We start from the raw sequence: 20,918 nt of genomic DNA on the forward strand, positions 1-20,918 counted from the left end.
TGTTCCGTACCTAAATGCATGCTGTTCCTTTAAAAACACAAAAATCACCATATGTATGCCTTTCAGATTTGAGGAGTTCCCTCGATTTCTCCAGGATCCCATCATCAGAACTGGGTTCTGAGAAAAATGGGACCAATCTGTATGCATATACATTCAATCAAAAAAAAAATTTTCAAAATCGGTCCAGGAACGATGGAGATATCGAGGAACAAACATAAAAAAAAAAAAAAGAACATACAGACGACTTGATAACCGTCCTTCTTGAGATATGAGGCGACGGTTAAAAAGTCAGAGGGACGTGGGAAAGAAACTGAGCTGAAGGGTAGGAAATTCTGCGAAACAAAGCCTTAAGGTTTCACTTCCCTGAGCAGATGTTAGTTGATAGTAGGCCGGGGACGACGCGTTGAACGTAGGTAGGTTGTCCCGGGCTTGTCTGAAGAAGGAACAGCGCGAAGAGGAAGAAGAGTTGCAGGAAGATCTTGTAGAGCAGCGTTCCGGACTCGAGCGGCGAGTAGAGGGTGAGTGCCTTGAGTCCGGAGAGGAAGGGTAGCAGCCTCGAACCCGGAGGAAGAGCCCTAAGAATATTTAGGCGTTAGGATAGTCACAAAGGGTTTGTGACTACCACACCCGGCCCACCAAAGTCAGGAAGTGACCCATCAGTATCACTTTGGTGTTCACGGATGTAGTAGCCAAACAGGAAGGTGTGGTAGAGCTGAGATATAAAAGGCTGAGATATAAAAGAAAGGAAGGGACACAGGATATAAAGAACTTACAAACTAGGTTATATACAAAATTTACAACACTTACCCGAACCGGGGAAACGTATAGCACACAAACTATACTATATGTAGTGTAGATAGAAGAGCTTAGTGAAAAATATAGGTAGACATTTAGATATATAACGTAACAGATCTGGACTCCAGGCCCACCGGCGATATTCTGGCGTTTTCTTGAAACATCTCGAGAACGAATAAAAATTTTGAATTTTGAATCGTCAAACCGGCCAGCACCAAACGCAAAATACAAAAAAGGTTGGAGTAAAAAGAAACCGTTACAGCGGTTGTTGTTTTAATATTATTATGAAGTATTTTAGACAGTGTCACCATAGCGCCTGCAACTGAACACATAGCAAAGATTCATTCTTGTTTGAAATATCCCACCTAGTTTGTTTGTTTTGGAGTTGTCATATACCGACTCGACAGCCGACTTTAAATTAGGCAGATAAAATTGCTGGGCATGTCGTAAAATTGTGCAAGTGACTCTTTCGTTCACTGAGTCGAATTTTTAATTTTTTGTACACAATTTAGCCTTCTAACATTTAATTTTATTTATGTACTTACCTAATAAATACATTTACCGGAATATCTTATAACTTATATGTGCACTGACTGTATCTAAAAATATGGTCGTATGTATCTTAAACCAAGTAATTATATAAAATCCGTGGTTTAAGCAGTTTTTTTTTGAAATCCTCTTCTGACCCGGCAAAAAAATCTAAATAATTTTGCAAAAGTAATTAGTTAAAATTGACATCTTAATTTTTACAGGTAATTAACGAAAATACATATGTTCGTCACGAGTATCCCAGTTTTTTTGCACAGGCTACTAAATATATAATAAAACTAACAAGCTTTTAAATATTTATTACATTATTTTTTAAGACCTGTACAAATCAATCAATAAAAACATAATATTAATAAATTATTATTTTTTGAAGACTAAATAAGAAATAATAGTCACTATTCATTACTGTTAAAACTATGCTATAGAAATTTCTGCGAAAATGAAACATTGTAATTTAGTAAATATTTCGTATATTATAGTTGGTTCCTTAGTTTTTGTGTCGGCTGTTGAATTTAATAGGACTGCTGAGGGGCACCACCAAGGATTACTTGCAGAATGTAAGTATTATTTAATATTTACCTAGTTTAATTAAAAAATACACAAATATACTGGGGCATTACCTACACCCCTACAAAAGCCTACTTGTCTTGTGGACTGTAAAAGGAATAAGTTTTTTAAGAAGAATATTGTGGCAAGCAAGAAGGTTTACCATATAAGGTAAACGTCCCAATGAATGACACTATTAGGAGGGATTTGAGACATTTTCTATGAAAACTACTTAATACTTATGTCACCCATACAGATTACTGCACGGGAATCATGGTCGCGCGATAGACGATAAAATATCAGGCCGTCCCTATCGCACTTACAAATAGTGCGACAGGGACGGCCTGCTATTTTATCGTCTATCGCGCGACCATGCTTCCCGTGCTGGTGTATGCAGATTTATGAACCAATCCTTCCTTTATGTCAGTGAAACATTACATTGTATAATAGTAATAACATTTCTTTATAATTTCAGTTTCCCTTTAGACCTGAAATTGTACCAATGGATAACACGCGAAAACTCGTATGTCCCAATATATGACTATGGAAAAAAAAATTGGCTGTCCTAATGTATGACAGTGTGATACGGTAATTCCGTAATTATTAGCTGCTGTAGAAACAGCTATCCCTCTCGATACTTCGTCTAATGCCTTTAATACGTCATCTAAACTATATTTTTAGAGTTTGGAGGCATTTTTACTTTTATTTATCTATATCTGTAACCAGTGTACTATACTTTAGACCTAATGAATGACATGTAAATACGTACCTGTCATTCACTCTATATCCATAGTAAAACAGTGTATGACACCCATGTCAGACACTACTCACGTGATAGATAGAACATTTATTTTTACAGGGTATATTATACGTATGTTATACTTCCTTAATTTATAGTCAAAATAAAAACTTGTGAAATTACATTTTGTGCCAATGAATGACGCGGGTGTCATACACTAGTAAAATCTAAAAATTTGTTCCAGTGAATACTTAACATGTCTTTAAAATACTAAAGTAAGGAAAATAAGCTACTTTCAATTTACTAAATCAATTGTTTAATGTATCATCTAACAGTTTATAATGATGTTTTACCAGTAACTTCAAAATCCTGGTTTTTATTTCCACTTTTCAAAAGCAGTTTCTTAACAGATTTAGTAAAAATTACGACGCACAACCAGCTAGATGCACCTCCTTGCAAAAACTACCCCACAGAATAAAAATTACTAAACTTATCATTCACAAATTCTAAACAAAATTCATAGATAACGCTGACGATCGATTAAGTCCTGTATCTTGTTCATACTGTTAACCGATTTCTTATTTTTTTAAATAAACTGTGAAATAGTCATACATTGGGTCAGTGTCATCCATTGGGACGTTTACCTTAGTTTATTAATAAGTGTATTTTAATAATTTTTAAGAAAATAAAACCGCCGCCTTTGGGGTTCTGGTGAAAGCTACTTGCGAATGTTGGATTATGTAGAAATGTGTAGGTATTTTTTTAAACTGTTAAAAGCAGTTGCTTTAATTATTTGATGGCAACAAAAATCAATATACGTATACCGTTAAGGTTTGAGGAGTTTCCTCAATTCCTCATGAATCCGATTATAAGAAATCGAAGCTTGACAAAATTTGACTTGAAAACTCAATATGCTTAACAAATAACTAAATAAATGTTACTGTTCTGAACTTAAATGTATGCTGTTCTTATAAAAATACCAAAGTCACTATAAGTGTGCCGTTCAGATTTGAGGAGTTCGGAACTGATGATTCAGCAGTTCCACTGCACCAAATGTCACTATTCTGGACGTAAGTGCATGCTGTTCTTATACAAATACCAGAGTCACTATAAGCGTGCCGTTCAGTTTTGAGGAGTTCGGTTCTGACCATCATCAGCACTTCCACTGCACTAAATGTCACTGTTCTGGACGTAAGTGCATGCTGTTCTTATAAAAATTCCAAAGTCACTATAAGCGTGCCGTTCAGATTTGAGGAGTTCCGTTCTGACCATCATCAGGAGTTCCACTGCATCAAATGTCACTGTTCTAGACGTAAGGGCATGCTGTTCTTATAAAAATACCAAAGTCACTATAAGCGTGCCATTCAGATTTGAGGAGTTCCGTTCTGACCATCATCAGCAGTTCCACTGCACCAAATGTCACTGTTCCGTACGTAAATGCATGCTGTTCCTTTAAAAACACAAAAATCACCATATGTATGCCTTTCAGACTTGAGGAGTTCCCTCGATTTTTCCAGGATTTCATCATCAGAACTGGGTTCTGAGAAAAATGGAACCAATCTGTATGCATATACATGCAATCAAAAAAAAAATTTTCAAAATCGGTCCGGTAACGACGGAGATATCGTCGTATATAAACATTTAAAAAATATACAGACGAATTGAGAACCCCTTCCTTTGAGAGATTTGAGGAGGCGGTTAAAAATGACTTATTTGTATAAGTCAACAAGGGTTATTTCTCTAGGAAGACATAGATAAAAATAACCGCTGTTGACTTATAAAAATAAGTCCTTTTGAAAATACTCCTCATTAGAAAAACTGCCATCGAAGTTTCTCAGCATCTTAAATAAGAGGAGGGCAGCTGTCCGTTACGTATTTAGCTGATGTGTTTAACGCTTGTGTAAGAGAATGTATGTTCCCCAATCTCATGAAGTATATAGTAAGGTTTTTCCTCTGTTTGAATCTGGCCTTGGTAATTTTAGACCGGTTTTGCATACTTAAGGCTCTTTAAAAAAATTGTATTGAACCAGTTTTTTCGACATTTTAACACGAATGGATTGCTTCAGCATCAGCAATTTAGTTTTACACGAGGTCGTTCGACATCCGATGCCGCTTCTGTGCTAATCAAGCACATACGATGCCTGGGAACTCTTGTTAGATACTATCGGTGTCTTTTGCGATCTCTCTAAAGCATTCGATTGTGTAGCTGTAGAGCATGACACACTACCACACAAGCTGAAGCTTCGCGGTCTACACCCTGAAGCTTTACAGCTTGTTGAGTCCTACTTAAACGAAAGAACCAAGAAAGTGGTTGTAAATGGCAGTAAGTACGATTGTAAAGCATAAGGTTCTACTCTGGGACCGTTTATTTTCCTTGTCTATATAAATTATCTGCCATGTCTTGTAAAGAACTGCTACACTAATTTTCAAAGTTGATAGGCAATTGAGTGACTATAGTCATATGAATGAAACTTTGGAAGAGGTGCTAGAATGGTTCACAGCAAATAACTTGTTTCTTAATGACAAGAAGACGGAATGTGTTTGAATCCTCATTACCCAATGTGATCACGCTGTATGGTGAAAACCTGGACCTTGCCAAGTATACCCTTTTTTTGGCCTTACTTAGTTTAGATTGCAGTCTGCAATGGGGTCTTCATTTATCAGCCCTCGCAAAAAAGGCTGAACTCTGCTGCGTATGAAGTAAGGAGAATTAGGCAATTCAGTGATGTTGAGAAAACTCGCCTAGTTTAGTTCTTTCACAGTGTTATGTCTTACGACATGTTGGCCTTAGTAATGTAGAAATTGCAGAACATTCCCAAAAAGCGGAAACATTCTTGAGAATGTTCGCAGAACATTCCCGCAACATGCTATTTATTATTTAAACAAGAGAATATACTTGAAATAATGTTTAAATGGGCATAATATAAAACTATATGTTATTATAGGTATAATATTGTCTATTACAGTTAGCTATTTTGTTGATAAGTGATAAGTTACCTAAATTCTCACTACAAGTTGCTTAAATTCTCACTATACTTCAGGGAACATTTCGACTTTCAGACTTCACAGTTTTAGTCCTGACTTTTTTAAATTAGGTACCGAACTATTATTTCTTGATACCTGTTTTTGGTCATGTCAATATATGTATATAAAAAAACAAAAACAAAATAAAAACAAAAAGATCGCTGTCAGGATCGAACCTGAGAACATCGGCATACGAAGCCAGCGCACTACCACGGGACTACGTCTTGACTTGCTGAGTTCGACGAAATTATGGTATAAACTACGAAGTTACTAAGTATTCTGATAAATTCTCGTTCTCGAGAACATTCTCAGAAGTTACCGAAAATTCTCACGAGGAATGTTCTGCAACTTTGGAAACTTCTCGACCGTGCATTGCTAGTTGGCCTCGGGAAAAACAGCAGACATACAAACCATCTTCGCTCTTCAGAAGAGGGAAATACGATTTATCTACAACATGATGTCCCGTGACTTTCTGAGGGAACGTTTTACAGAGATAGACATTCTTAAAGTAGCTTCACAATACATACTAGATGTGATTATTATGTATTATTATCATTTACAGGTCCAGGGTCCGAGAAACCTGTTTCTATCAGCAGAAGAAACCTCGAACGCCTAAGAATAGCAGTAATAGGCCCTGGCATATGGCCTTTTAACTGGTATACAGCGTACAACTACTATCATGTCAGAAACATTATCAAAAATCCTGAAATCGACTTCAAGAATAAGAAGACGTTTATGTACGTCGGTGGATATGGGGAGTATATGATGACGAGCCTTGGAAGAATATTAGGGAGCATGTACAAAGAAATGGGGTATAATGGCCTTGTGCTGGATACTTTTGAGTTTACTGAGAGATACTATCCTGAGTAAGTACTAAGTAGAATGATTATATCAATATTTAACCTTTAAGAAATTATTAAAATGCATATAGGCATGTTTCGAAAAGTCAGCAATCGTGCGCATGTCATTAACATCATCAAGAAATGAATCATTGTTTCAGAGCAACAAGGGTTATGCGAGGGGTAGGAAAACACACAGGCGAAATGTTAGCCCAGCTGACAAAACAGGGTCTAAACCCGAAGAACTTGACGCTTCTCGGGCTCAGTCTAGGTGGAGAGACCATAAGTTTTATAGCAAAGAGCTACCAGCAGATCACAGGACAAAACATCTCCTTCCTTATAGCTTTAGACCCCGCTGGACCTTGCTACAGAAAACTGGGCTCTAAATACAGACTTGACCCTTCTGATGCCGATTTTGTTCTAAGCATCACTACAAATATGGACGGTTTTGGCATGAATATTCCTGTTGGAACTGCGACGTTCTATGTCAACGGAGGGGAGTATCAACCTGGGCATTTCCCTTTGATACCATGCGGAGTTCCTTGCAGCCACTTGTGGTCTTTAATCCTTTGGTTATCAGCTTTATACAATCCAGGAATTTTCGTTGGCATAAAGTGTGATTCTGTAGATCAGGCTAGAAATGGCATGTGCTATAACAATACGCCGATGATAACAAACACTATGGATATGGGCATAGATAAGACTAAACCGGGCATTTATTATTTGCCCACGACGAGTGGATTGCCGTATGGTGTGGGGATGAAAGGTTTGAAAAAGTGGATGAAAGATAAGGCTCGTTTAGAAGAGCTTAGGTCAGCATTTCGTAAACCTTGATAAGTAATTCATAAATTGTGGGTCTCAATCGGCCAGTTAAGTAAACTAATGTGACGAGTATAATCTTATAACGCGTTGCGAGTGGTGTATAGCAACGCCTTCAGAGTGCTGGTTGGGCTGCCCAGGTTCTGCAGCGCTTCCGCCATGTTTGCGGAGGCTCGAACTGACGGTTTTGCAGCAATTATACGCAAGAAACCGCCTCATTACTGCGTAGAACCAGGGACAGCCCAAACAGAATTTTGGGATGATTGCTGCCCCCTGTATGTTGCCCTATAATTTATAATTTAAATTTAGTTAAGTCTAACATAACTTTCAAGTTTTAACTACTAACAAAAAATGAGATCATTGGTTATCTTAATGTAATAAATAAATATTAATAAAAAAAATAAAACAATATGGAAGATGATTTTTATGGGATAATTATTTATTGCGTGAACCGATAACCATTTTTCCAGCAGGTTATTTTATTGTTATTCTGTAAAAATACAGGTACAATAAACGGTTCTCTTATTTATCGCAGAAAATTGTATGGCCGAATATCACTTCCCAACTCACGTCTCGCCAAAGTTTATTCCGCCGAATGTTCATTTCCCAAATTATATTTTTTTTTATTTGCCAAGCTCACATTTGCCATTTTAACGTTTGGCCTTTTTTTTTAAAGGCCTATTTTTAAAAACCAAACTTTCATATTGTCGAATGTTTTACTTGGCGTTATATACAACTAGTTGTTTATTGTATAGGTATCAAATGTTTCATTGAACACCAACAATATGTATGGCGTATATTTCGAAAAATATGCAATACTGAGTCTTCTATGAAGTTCTTAATTTATTGACAGGGATCTTACGTATTTTTTTTTTTAAATAGTTACCTACATACTTTTTTTACAAGAATATTGTTTAATTTTGTTTTTATTATATTAAAAAGTTTTTCCGGTTTGCTCACGGTCAACCTAACACGCTGCTCTTCGCTTCGCTCGTCGTCGCACCTAACTGGACTCTGTCAAATATTATTATGCTGGAAACATAGTCCTTGAACAGAAAAGTGCCACTTTGTTCCCTAATAACAGGGAAGAAAAGTATCCTTTCCGAATGGGTGATGTTAATAACTATTTGTAGCTTTTCTAATGTTTCCTTGCGGAACGTTATTCATCCAAAAATTGTTCGACCAAGTGAAACATTTGACAAATGACTTTTGACTTTTATTTTATTGTATTTTTTTTAACCCTGAATAAATGACTTATCAAATGTAATCATTGTCAACTTTTAGACGAATAACGTTTCGCAATTACATTTGGCAAGTTACAAATAATTATTAACATCACCCATTCGGAAAGGATACTTTTCTTCCCTGTTAGGAGGGAGCACACCAGCAGCAGACTAATGTCTGCCAAAAGTTTAGATGGATTATAATACTCTGCTTTTCAATCATTCTGCCAAACGAAAAGTTGCCATGCAAAAGGTTGCTAAACGTTAGTTGTCAAAATAAAACTTCAAACTGGCAAATGAAATTCGGCCTAAAATATTTCTGCGAAAAGACAGAACACCACAATAAAGGGTGTTTATGGGGTGCAAGGGTGGAATTGAAAAAGTAAATCTGAAGGTTTTTATAAATGAAAAAAAAGTTCTCAAGACTATTTTACTTTTCCTGCAATATTTATTACAATATGTTCGGTAAAAATTTCATAAATATTCGTTGGTAAATTTCGGAGTTAAGGGGGTGGGGGAGGGTAGAATTTTTTTTTTACATTTTCCTTCAAAAACATTTTTTTCCGCAACAAAAAAAATATAATATATAGTTTGAGCTCTTTCTAACGGGTATCGTTAGTAACTTGACATTTACAGTTTACTCCCCTTTCATTTTGGCCATTTTCTACATTAAATATTAATAAATTAATGAAAATATTATTTTCAATCTCTACAGGCTAACGATGTTCATAAGTATTCTTTATTTCAAAGCGACAGCATAAGTAGTTTTCGAGATATTTAGTAATGTGACAGACAGACAGACGGACGGACAGAATCGCAACATAGGGGCTCCTTTTGTACCTCAATAAGTCAATTGTTTTATTATGGTCTGCAAAACAACAGTTGAATCAAGCGGTTCTTGATTCAATAATATTATAACAAATATTTTAGACAGTGTCACCATAGCGCCTGCAATTAAACACTTACTTCATTTATAAAAGTTCACTAAAGTTATCAAGCCGATAAAGTTCGTTTGTCCCTTTCCGGCGTATTGGTGTGATAGAAAGGAACAAACGAACTTTATCGGCTTGATAACTTTAGTGAGCGTTTATGAATAAGGCGGTTAGCATATATTAATTCTTGTTTAACATATCCTATCTAGTTTGTTTTGGAGTTGTCATACTATCGACAGCCGACTTTAAATTAGGCAGATAATTAAATTGCTGGGCATATCGTGAAATTGTGTCTCTCGTTTACTGAGTCGAATTTTTAATTTCGTATACCTATAATACACTTTAGCCTTCTAACATTTAATTCTATTTTTGTACATAATAAATACATTTACCGGATACCTTATAACTTACTTTATGTGCACTGACTATCTTAAAAATATGGTCGTATTTATCTTAAACCAAGTAATTATATAAAAACAGTGCTTTGTGGATTTTTATTTGAAATCCCCTTCTGACCCGGCAAAAAAAATCAAAATAATTATGCAAAAGTAATTAGTAAAAATTGACGTCTTCATTTTTACAGGTAATTAACGAAAATATTTGCGTCACGAGTTTCCCAGTTTTTGCACAGGCTACTAAATATATAATAGAACTAACAAGCCATTCAAGATTTATTACAATAGTTTTTTAAACCTGTGCAACTAAATTAGTAAAAATATAAAAATCATTAATTATTTTACTGATTATAATAATTTAATACAAATTAACTGTCACCTATTATTAATTTTAAAATTATGGTACAAAAAATTCCATTAAAATGAAAAGTTGTAATTTTCTAAATATTTCGTATATTATAGTGATTTCAATATTCTGCGTGTCGGCTGTAGAATTTAACAGGACTGCTGAGGGGCACCACCAAGGATTACTTGCAGATTGTAAGTAGATATTTTTTTAATGTATCGACACCTAATTTAATTTAAAAAATACGAGTACGTACTTATGTGCTCACGTGGATTTGAATTTGAACCCGGGATCATCAGATAAATTGGCTAAGTCACAATCCAGGTCAATAGATACTTGTATGGTACACTGACAGGGACAGTTAAAAACTTTAACTCCTGACATTTTAATTTCAATAAAAGATAAGTACCTATATTTTAATGTATTGTATTAATGAGCGTCTGTAAGTAAGTAAACTCTTCATTGCACCACCAAAATAAAATACAAAAACATCAGATACAAAAATAGTATCTAATTTAGTTCAGTAAGTTCAGTTCTTAATATAGTTCATTCATATCAGTAACTTTTTATCTTATTTTATTTTGATTGAAATCTCTAAAATGAACTGGGCAATGGTATGAAACATAAAAACTGGACGATTATCTAGTAAATAGGTATCCAATTATATTTAGGTACTCCAAAAAGCAACAATGCTAGAATTTCTAGATGTCTTAAGTTATTTTTACTCTATACAGGTCCAGGGTCCGAGAAACCTGTGTCCATCAGCAGAAAAAGCCTCGAACGACTCAGAATATCAGTGATAGGCCCTGGAATATTTCCTTACACCTGGTACACATCCTTTAACTACTATCATGTCAAAAACATTGTTAAAAACCCTGAAATCGACTTCAAGAATAAAAAGACGTTTATGTACGTCGGAGGATATGGCGAGAACATAATGGTGGGCCTTGGAAGATATTTAGCAAACATGTACAAGGAAATGGGGTATAATAGCCTTGTGCTGGATACTTTCGAGTTTACTGTGCGATACTATCCTGAGTAAGTACCGAACCTTTTCAACTCAAGTTTTCATTTTTCAAAATAACACAAATGTTGGTCGCGTACATTATGAAGTTACAAAGACGTTAATCATTGTTTCAGAGCCGCGAGGGTTATGCGAGGCGTAGGAAAACACACAGGCGAAATGTTAGCCCAGCTAACAAAACAGGGTCTAAACCCAAAGAACTTGACGATTCTTGGGCTCAGTCTAGGTGGAGAGACCATAAGTTTTATAGCAAAGAGCTATCAGCAAATCACCGGAAAAAACATCTCTTTCCTTATAGCTTTAGACCCCGCTGGACCTTGCTACAGAAAGCTGGGCTCTAAATACAGACTTGACCCTTCTGATGCCGATTTTGTTCTAAGCATCGCTACAAATATAGACGGTATGGGCATAAATATTCCTGTTGGAACTGCGACGTTTTATGTCAACGGAGGGGAGTATCAACCTGGACATTTTCCTTTAATGCCGTGCGGAATTTTTTGCAGCCACTTGTGGGTTTTAATTCTTTGGTTATCAGCTTTATACAATCCAGGAATATTCGTGGGCATAAAGTGTGATTCTGTAGATCAGGCTAGAAATGGCATGTGCTTTAACAATACGCCGATGATAACAAACACTATGGATATGGGTATAGATAAGACTAAACCGGGCATTTATTATTTGCCCACGACGAATGGAATGCCGTATGGTGTGGGGATGAAAGGTTTGAAAAAGTGGATGAAAGACAAGGCTCGTTTAGAAGAGCTTAAGTCAGCATATCGTAAACCTTGATTGTTAACGAAATTTACAAATTAGGTCTCAATTTCAACAGCCGTCAGTTTATTTTTGACTAGTTTGTCCCGTCAATTCAAATGTATATATGCACTAAACAAAATTGCTTGATGTTTCTTCATTTTACCTTTCTTTTAAAGTTTAATTAGCTTTTTAAGATTTATTCCTGTTAGATCTACTATTTCTGCCAAATATTAGACCAATAACTCCAATTTGTTACCTAGTTATATAGGTATATAGGTACAACATCACATAAATCATATTATAAGCCTCTTTTTAAAGATATTTGAAAAACATGTAAAATAAAAAAATTGTAACACAATTTTAATTTAAAATTTTGAGTTAAAATCAAGTGAATTCCTTTAACAACATACCAAATGGGAGGTATCTACACAATGTTTGACATTGTTATCATTGTGGTGCTTTTTTATATTTTTATCGGTAGAAATACCGTAAATGTCTCACCAATTTACAGTGTCGCAGTATAGTAAAACACTTAAACCAAGGGATGAAAGTCACGTTTTAGTGTAGGTAATTGGAATGATGGTGAGAACAATCTTCTCCGAGACCATTGAAATGTTAAAGGTCAGTTTTAAATGTAACTATACGCGATTAAGTCCCTATTCAAAAGTAAAAATAAAGATGGAGAATGGTGCTGGCTGAATTATGAATGAATCGGAATGACTTTATCATCAATAGTTCAAGGACAAAAGTGACGCAACAAGTTACAGGTCAATATTGACTTTGCTATGATATATCTTAGGATATATTAGGAAACTGGACCATGTTGACTTTTGAAAATACACCTTAGTCAAAAAATAGCACATACATAGTTAACCAAGGTGAGAACACCAATAGTCAGAGACGAGAGTGTACCTAATGCTAATAATAAAGATTTTACGAATTAAATAAAACCTTCAAACCAATATTTGCCTTTACAAAATTATGCAATAGCAATTAACAAAAAATAATATACCATTTTCATAGCTACATACAAATATATTTGCGTCAGTTATACATTATTCCATTTTAACATATATATTTAAACAAAGAAACTCTTTGAAATGTACCTACTCTGTAGATATTTTTAGCAGTCTGTGCAAAACACATTATCAAGTTGGAAATCATTCCGAAACAAAATTCATACCAGAAATATAAAAAAATGCGTATTTATGTGAAAATGCAAGGCTGTAGATTGAAGATTGTAGTATATCTCGTAGTGTTTTTATTGAAATTTGTGTCATCAGTGGAATTCAATCGGACTGCAGAAGGTTTTCACCAGGGAGAGCTCGCGACTTGTAAGTATACCTACTTACAATTTAATTCAGTACAAAATTCTAGGGAATGACAGATGAAGCTAAGTTGGTGCCTTCTGGAATATATTTCGACTGGCTAAATACCCACCAGAAATATATGACTAGGTAATACGCGCCATGTTGCGGAATTTCATTAGAACTATTTTCGTCATACTAAAGTGAACTGTCACCGCATCACATACCTACATGAGTATAACAGCGCCCCCTGTTAACAATCGTCATATATTTCTGGTCAGGCTTTACCTATCTATCTGTTTGATCCCGATTTTTTATAATTAATCATTGACGTCAGACGCTATGGCGTTCCATAATGTTTCACAAAATATTCTGTCAAATGAGTCATTTCTCTAAGTAATATTGTATAAGTTTCATTATAGCACTCCAGTCAAATACTGCAACCACCCAAAAAACTTTTTATAAATCCACAGGTCCAGGATCAGAAAAGCCCGTCAGCATTAGCCGAAGAAATCTCGAACGACTTAGAATAGCAGTTATCGGTCCCGGCGCCTTTTCTATAGCCTGGTACACTATGTACAACTACTTTCATATCAAAAACATGATCAAGAACCCCAGCATAGACTTCAAGAACAGGAAGACTGTATTATATGCTGGAGGGTATTCGGAGATGATGGGATTTGGTCCGGGGAGATACTTGGCGAGTCTGTACAAGGAGATGGGGTATAATGCACTTGTGTTGGAGACGTTTGAGTTCTCTATGCGGTATTATCCTGAGTAAGTTATATTGATATTGTTATTAAGTTTAAACTGTGGTGAATAAAAAAGTCTATTAGTTCTTGCTATTTTAGTCATTATTATAAGATTCAATGAAAAAAAAAACATTTATGTATGACGTATGTATACTATGAAACATACCACCATAATAAAGGAAAACAACGGAATTAATGACGGAACCTCTTCAATAGTTCGTCATCATCAGTGTCATCACCCAAAAGAGTGAAATCTGATATGCTGCACTATTTATTATGAAACAATAGTTTCAATGATTTGTTTATAAATATTCACCATCACCACAACCATCCAGCTCATTTTAATTATGAAATTATGTTAATTTTACTTAAAACATTTTTCAGAGCAGCACGAGTTATGCGAGGAGTTGGAAAACACACAGCCGAAATGCTAGCAGTTCTCACCAAGCAGGGTTTAAACCCGAAAAACCTTACCATCCTCGGCCTCAGTCTCGGCGGGGAAACCATGAGCTTCATAGCCAAGAGCTACCAACAGATCACCGGGAAAAACATTTCCCTACTTATAGGCTTGGACCCTGCTGGACCCTGTTACAGACAACTAGGTCCTAAATACAGACTTGATCCTTCTGATGCCGATTTCGTCATGAGCATAGCTACAAATATAGACGGTCTCGGTATTGGTCTTCCTGTTGGAACTGCTACATTCTACGTCAATGGAGGAGAATACCAACCAGGTCACATTCCTTTAATATCTTGCGGTGTCTTCTGTAGTCACTTATGGGCTTTGATTCTTTGGATATCAGCGTTATACAATCCAGGAATATTTGTGGGTATCAAATGCGATTCCGTCGACCAGGCTAGGAATGGCATGTGCTTTAATAACACTCCAGTAATAACTAATAATATGGACATGACTATAGATGTAACGAAGCCAGGTATTTATTATGTGCCAACGACCAGTGGGCATCCTTATGGAGTAGGGATGAAAGGGTTGAAGATGTGGATGAAAACGAAGGAGAGGTTAGAACGGTTAAAGTCAAAGAGAGACAAACATTGATTTATAATTTTAAACAGAATTACATTTTTTAAAGAAGAGAGTATTCGCCTATTCTTATTTTTTCTGTATAGGTATTTTACGGAAGGATTACATGTCTAAGTTTCGTGACGCATTGGTAATGCTGTAATGTCATGTAAAGGTGTTTTACTAATAAATAAATAAATAATAATAAATGGCGTTTTGTTTGATTATGCTATTAACTTGATTTTTGCGTGCGTGATATAGAATGTTTATTCGATATTAAAAATAAATAATGTCTTAACACTCTTAACTATTATAATTGTTTTTTTTTACCGACCTCGAAAGTTCCAAATGAATATGAATTTAGAGTATTGGGATCCTGGAAAAATAAAGGAAACTTCAATTACTTAAGTAAACCACCAGTCATAATCATGCATTGCTTTAGTAAAGGATAATTTGGTAAAGTGGACCACAAAAAAAATACTCATAAGGGGATTTTGAACTGTTGCTGAACGGTTAAATTTTAGTTACCTACAATTGATTGTACATGCAAAGTAGTATTGTATGGCAGCAAGCCAAATCATTCCAGGTCCATACTTTTGATTGACAGAAACGAAACAATAGCTCGAACACTTCAGTTACAAAAGGTTCCATACGCCTCGATGTTTGGTCAGACTTCCTAGTCTGTAGAACTTTGTCATCGGCAGTTCAAGGCCTGTGTAAATACGGATTATGAGGTCAAGGTGCCATGTGGGACATTTTCAACCTTGACACAATAATAATACAATAGTACATTGTGCAACAAGGGGAGTAATATTCATACTCCCCGAGTTACACACAATGTTTTTCATCACACTCGCAATGTAAAAAATATGTAAATAGATGTAAAAAAGTTAAGTACGGTACAAGAAATTTCATTATTCCCTTGGGAGAACGATTTTTCTATAACTCTCGCTCCGCCTGCGTGCAATAGCACATTTAAAGTGCGGGTGTGATGAAAAAGTCATTTTTCGTGACGTTTACGATATGGAGTAACGTTTTCTGAAATGCCAAAAACTGATGGTAAATCATCCTCCTTGCGTTATCCCGGCATTTGCCACGGCTCATGGGAGCCTGGGGTCTGCTTTGTCAACTAATCCCAAGATTTGGCGTAGGCACTAGTTTTACGAAAGCGACTGCCATCTGACCTTCCAACCCGGAGGGTAACTAGGCCTCATTGGAATTAGTCCGGTTTCCTCACGATGTTTTCCTTCACCGAAAAGCGACTGGCAAATATTAAATGACATTTCGCACATAAGTTCAGAAAAATTCATTGGTACGAGCCGGGGTTCGAACCCGCGATCTCCGGATCGAAAGTCGCACGCTCTTACCGCTAGGCCACCAGCGAAAAACTGATGGTAAATGTTCTGATAAAAATAAAATTGGATGATGACCAGTTATTTCACCAGAGTGACATTGACACTTGACACTGATAATCCTGTGGCTATTTCTACGTTGATAAGTAACATTGTTACTCAGCGTCAATATTTCCTAGTTGGACAGGCAATGAACGGCAAAGTGTCACTGTCGGGCGACAATTGTCAATATTGTGAAATACTTAGACCACAGACATTCTAACTTTTCCAGCAATTTTATTGCAGGATTTTCGCGTCAAAGGAATATACAGTGTGGAAAAATCTAATGCCACATCAATGGCAACTACCTTAAATATTGTAAAATGTAAATAGCACATTTTGTGTAAGGGAGACTTTCCTTTGTTTTTAAAAACAATAAATTCTGCATTTAAGGATTTATGAAAAATCGCTTGCCTCAGTCGGGACTCGAACCGGTCAAATGTGACAAAAAATAACATGCCGTATTTTATGATGCAGATTGAAAGGGTTACTGATAAGGTTAATTTTTCTCTAAATAACAAATACTATCAGAATAACGAAAGTCCATGAAAATTTGGCACATTATTTGGCACGTTATTTTTTGTCACATTTGACCGGTTCGAGTCCCGACTGAGGCAAGCGATTTTTCATAAATCCTTAAATGCAGAATTTATTGTTTTTAAAAACAAAGGAAAGTCTCCCTTACACAAAATGTGCTATTTACAATATTTAAGGTAGTTGCCATCCATGTGGCATTCGATTTTTCCACCCTGTATATGTCCGAAGCTAGTTAGAATAAATTATCTTCTTCTTCTTCTTCTCAGCATATTTGCGTCCACTGCTGAACATATGCCTCTTTCATGGATTTCCATTCTGTTCTATAAGCGGCGGTTCTGTGCCAGGTCGGCCCTGCCGTCTTTTTGATGTCGTCCGACCATCTGGCTCGTGGTTTCCGGTCACCTCGAATAATTAATAAGGATTAGTAACAGCAAACTGAGATTTTTTTTTTTTTATACTACGTCGGTGGCAAACAAGCATACGGTCCGCCTGATGGAAAGCGGTCACCGTCACCTATGGACGCCTGCAACTCAAGGAGTGTCACGTGCGCGTTGCCAACCCATTAGAAAGTTGTACACTCCCTTTTTGCTGTGTTAAGTACACAGCAAAAAAAGAGTGTCCGACGACTCAAAGGACAATAAACGGTACAAGTTAGGTCCTTCCGTCACCAGCACACCGCACCCTCGTTGAGCTCTGGCAGTCTTGCTCACCGGCAGGAACACAACACTATGAGTAGGGTCTAGTGCTATTTGGATGCGGTCTTCTGTAAGGCGGAGGTACTTCCCCAGTAGGGCTCTGCTCAAGATTCGAGCGAGATGATATCCGATATCGATGATATATCGATGATATTAATCATCTAGGTACAGTCAAGTGCAAAAATACGTATCGATTTTATCCCCTCAAAAATATGTACCGAGACCTTATTCCGCCGACATAAAGTACATATTGGGACATATTTTTGATAAGTTGTACGCACCCATATTTTTACACTTGACTGTACTTACAAATAACATGTATGATTTCCTTTCTACCATGCTGCGCTGAAATTGCTGGAAAAGCTGTCTGATGATGAATGACACATATTTAAATATAAAAAGGATCTTGTTAAACGAATTCGATGCTTTTAAACCTACTCAGAAAACCATTGAGGTATATGTACTACGTACTAGAGGCGACGTTGCTAAGAGAATTTTTAACACACCCCACTGCGGTCCATGGACCGCAACGTTGTCAGTCGTCTCCAGGCCCTTGCAGTGCAGTGACGTGCCGTGATTAATTTACAATCTACGTGAATAATGCGTTCTTGTGTGCTTAAAAATTGTTCTAATCACTCGAAAAAATCAAATAAAAGTCAAGATGTGACATTTCATCGGTAAATTAAACAAAAAACTCGTCTATAATATTTTAAGATTGAATATTCTACAAACACGCGAGCGGGAGCGGACTGCCGCCATTTTGGTGACGCAATCATAGACTAGAAAAAGTTAACCGCGCAAATGTGCCATTTACATTGTTCCTACTAATGTGTTTCACCTCTAATATATTTGCGAAATATATATATTTCTATTTGGAAAATTATTAGGTAACTACTTACTACTTCATGAATTATGTTACTTTAATATTAAAAAAGTTTATTTGTTTATAAATTGTTAATATTTTTTGAGTGAAATTGTATTTGTAGCACGCTCACTTTTTGCAGTTTTCTTTGGCCTGGTCATGAAAAAAGTGAACAATGGAGACGCTTTATCCAAAAATTGTGCTGAGGAAACTTGGTTACCAACTGACCACACACATATTGTTCATTCATTGTATTTTAAAGAAGAAAATAAGTACAGCACAATTATATTATTTTGTATTGTTTAAGTTGTAAATAAATAAATCATTTTGACTAGAATAGCCGTATTTTAACTAAATGTAAAATTCCCATTAGGCAGAATATAATAATGTGTCACATCTGATGGTAGACCTACTCTATGCGTAAATGGCCGCTCCCCCCACCCCGCGCATTTGTCAGCATGTGCAGTGTTTTCGCTTGGCAACGTCGCCTCTAGTACGTAGTACATATACCTCAATGCAGAAAACTGAGTAATTTTGCAGTGTTTAACAGGAAGGTGTTGTTCTGTTAGTTTTGTTAAGTGATTTTCGTATGTACAGAGGAAATGCGTTCGCGGCCTTTAAGAATCAATATTTGGAATATTATTGTTATTTTACTTCTTAAAATTTGATTGGGGAGGATACATCGATTCTACACGGTGTAACATTAGGAAACCGAATAATTTGACAGAGTATCCTAATCACCTTTGATGTGAAACTGAATGAAACTTTTCTATATTTCGCCTAGTTTTATGCCGTTTAAAAAATAAACAACACGTATTGTTTTTACGATTTCTTGGTACGAAATACTGTTCTGATGATGATGAGGTCATTGTGTTATTTAAAAAGGAATAAGTAGCACATTGCAAAAAGTAAATCCAGATATTTCATAATGATATTCATCATCCTCCTTGCGTTGCCCCGGCATTTGCCACGACTCATGGGAGCCTGGGTCCGCTCTGACAACTAATTCCAAGATTTGGCGTAGGCACTAGTTTTACGAAAGCGACTGCCATCTGACCTTCCAACCCGAAGGGTAACTAGGCCTTATTGGAATTAGTCCGGTTTCCTCACGATGTTTTCCTTCACCGGAAAGCGACTGGCAAATATCAAATGACATTTCGCACATTAGTTCCGAATAACTCATTGGTACGAGCCGGGGTTCGAACCCGCGACCTCCGGATCGAAAGTCGCACGCTCTTACTGCTAGGCCACCAGCGTTTAATAATATTTCATAATGATATTATTTTCTCTAAATGTGGTCAGGGATAGACTGTTAAAATCTTTCGGGTTATTCAGGCCCACGGTGTACAGGAAGTGGAAATCCTCAGTGAAAATCATTTTTGATGGACATATTGCTAAGCAATTAATACTACTTATACAGAGTGTAACAAAAATGGTGGTGATCCGTTTAAGGGCGTACTTAGTATCGTATTCTTATCAGGAAAAAGTAGAAGAAAATTTTTTTTTCGCTAAAAAAATTTTCACTTTTGTATGAGCCGGGCCGCGCGAATCGGTCGAATCTCCATACAGAGATAAAAAATTTTTTTGCGAAAAAAAATTTTTATCCTACTTTTTCCTGATGAGAATAAGATACTGAATACGCCCTTAAACGGATCACCACCATTTTTGTTACACCCTGTAGGTACTGCTTCCTTTCTCTACGCTTACTTTTAAGAGCACTGAATACCTGCTTCTTAAAGAATCAACCCCTGTTAAATATAAAACATTACAAACCATACACAACAATAGGTATTTCTACAATAATTAGTCACGTATACGTAGTTTCCTTAACAACGCAATATTATAGGTACTTAACCGGAATTTTTAACCTAGGTTTATTATGTTAGGTCATGCTTGAGGAACTAGGTTTTTTTTTATATCTTCTTGGACATTTTAACCACTTTACAGTCATTTATATTCATATGATGTTCTGATATTTCTGATAAAACGTTTGATTAGGGACAAACCCACAAGGTATGTATAGTTTTAGCCTATTTTGTTTTAGGTCATTCATTATTTTTAAGGTTGTATAAAATTTGAAAATATGAAAGGCTTGACCAGAGCTTATTGCGTTATCAATAAGTAGGTACATATTTTTGTTTTAATTGGAAAGCTCATAAAATTTAAGGCAACATATCTACACACACTTCATTGTATTGTACGTTTATTTAGGACAAATAGTATTAAGCAATATGAATTTATATTAGCTCCAAATTATCTTGTCTTGTAGGTATTTTTTTATGGTCTGTGTACCTATTTGAAAATTTATCCACGAAGAATTCTGACGACCTGTCAAAATATTGCATTATATCAAATGCCCAAGAAAGTAC

The 20,918-nt window shown here is 36.0% G+C and overlaps 2 protein-coding genes across 3 annotated transcripts; both read left to right on the forward strand.

The window, feature by feature from the left end:
* Positions 1-1,734: 1,734 nt before the first annotated feature.
* On the forward strand, positions 1,735-8,162 carry LOC125231845 (phospholipase A1 member A-like). Its single transcript, XM_048137424.1, has 3 exons — positions 1,735-1,901; positions 6,216-6,519; positions 6,654-8,162. The coding sequence occupies exons 1-3, from the start codon at positions 1,784-1,786 to the stop codon at positions 7,324-7,326; spliced, it is 1,095 nt and encodes a 364-aa protein (XP_047993381.1). The 5' UTR covers positions 1,735-1,783; the 3' UTR covers positions 7,327-8,162.
* A 996-nt stretch (positions 8,163-9,158) lies between these two features.
* On the forward strand, positions 9,159-15,333 carry LOC125232070 (phospholipase A1-like). Of its 2 annotated transcripts, XM_048137685.1 has the most exons (6): positions 9,159-10,049; positions 10,324-10,401; positions 10,942-11,245; positions 11,348-13,318; positions 13,765-14,068; positions 14,428-15,333. In XM_048137685.1, exons 4-6 carry the CDS (start codon positions 13,183-13,185, stop codon positions 15,098-15,100), a joined length of 1,113 nt encoding a protein of 370 aa, XP_047993642.1. In that variant the 5' UTR covers positions 9,159-10,049; positions 10,324-10,401; positions 10,942-11,245; positions 11,348-13,182; the 3' UTR covers positions 15,101-15,333. The 2 variants fall into 2 exon arrangements, with proteins under 2 accessions (XP_047993642.1, XP_047993641.1); XM_048137684.1 differs by lacking the exon at positions 9,159-10,049 and having other exon boundaries at positions 10,079-10,401.
* The last annotated feature ends 5,585 nt before the right edge of the window (positions 15,334-20,918 follow it).

This window comes from Leguminivora glycinivorella, chromosome 12, assembly GCF_023078275.1.
Source record: "Leguminivora glycinivorella isolate SPB_JAAS2020 chromosome 12, LegGlyc_1.1, whole genome shotgun sequence".
Classification (NCBI taxonomy): domain Eukaryota; kingdom Metazoa; phylum Arthropoda; class Insecta; order Lepidoptera; family Tortricidae; genus Leguminivora; species Leguminivora glycinivorella.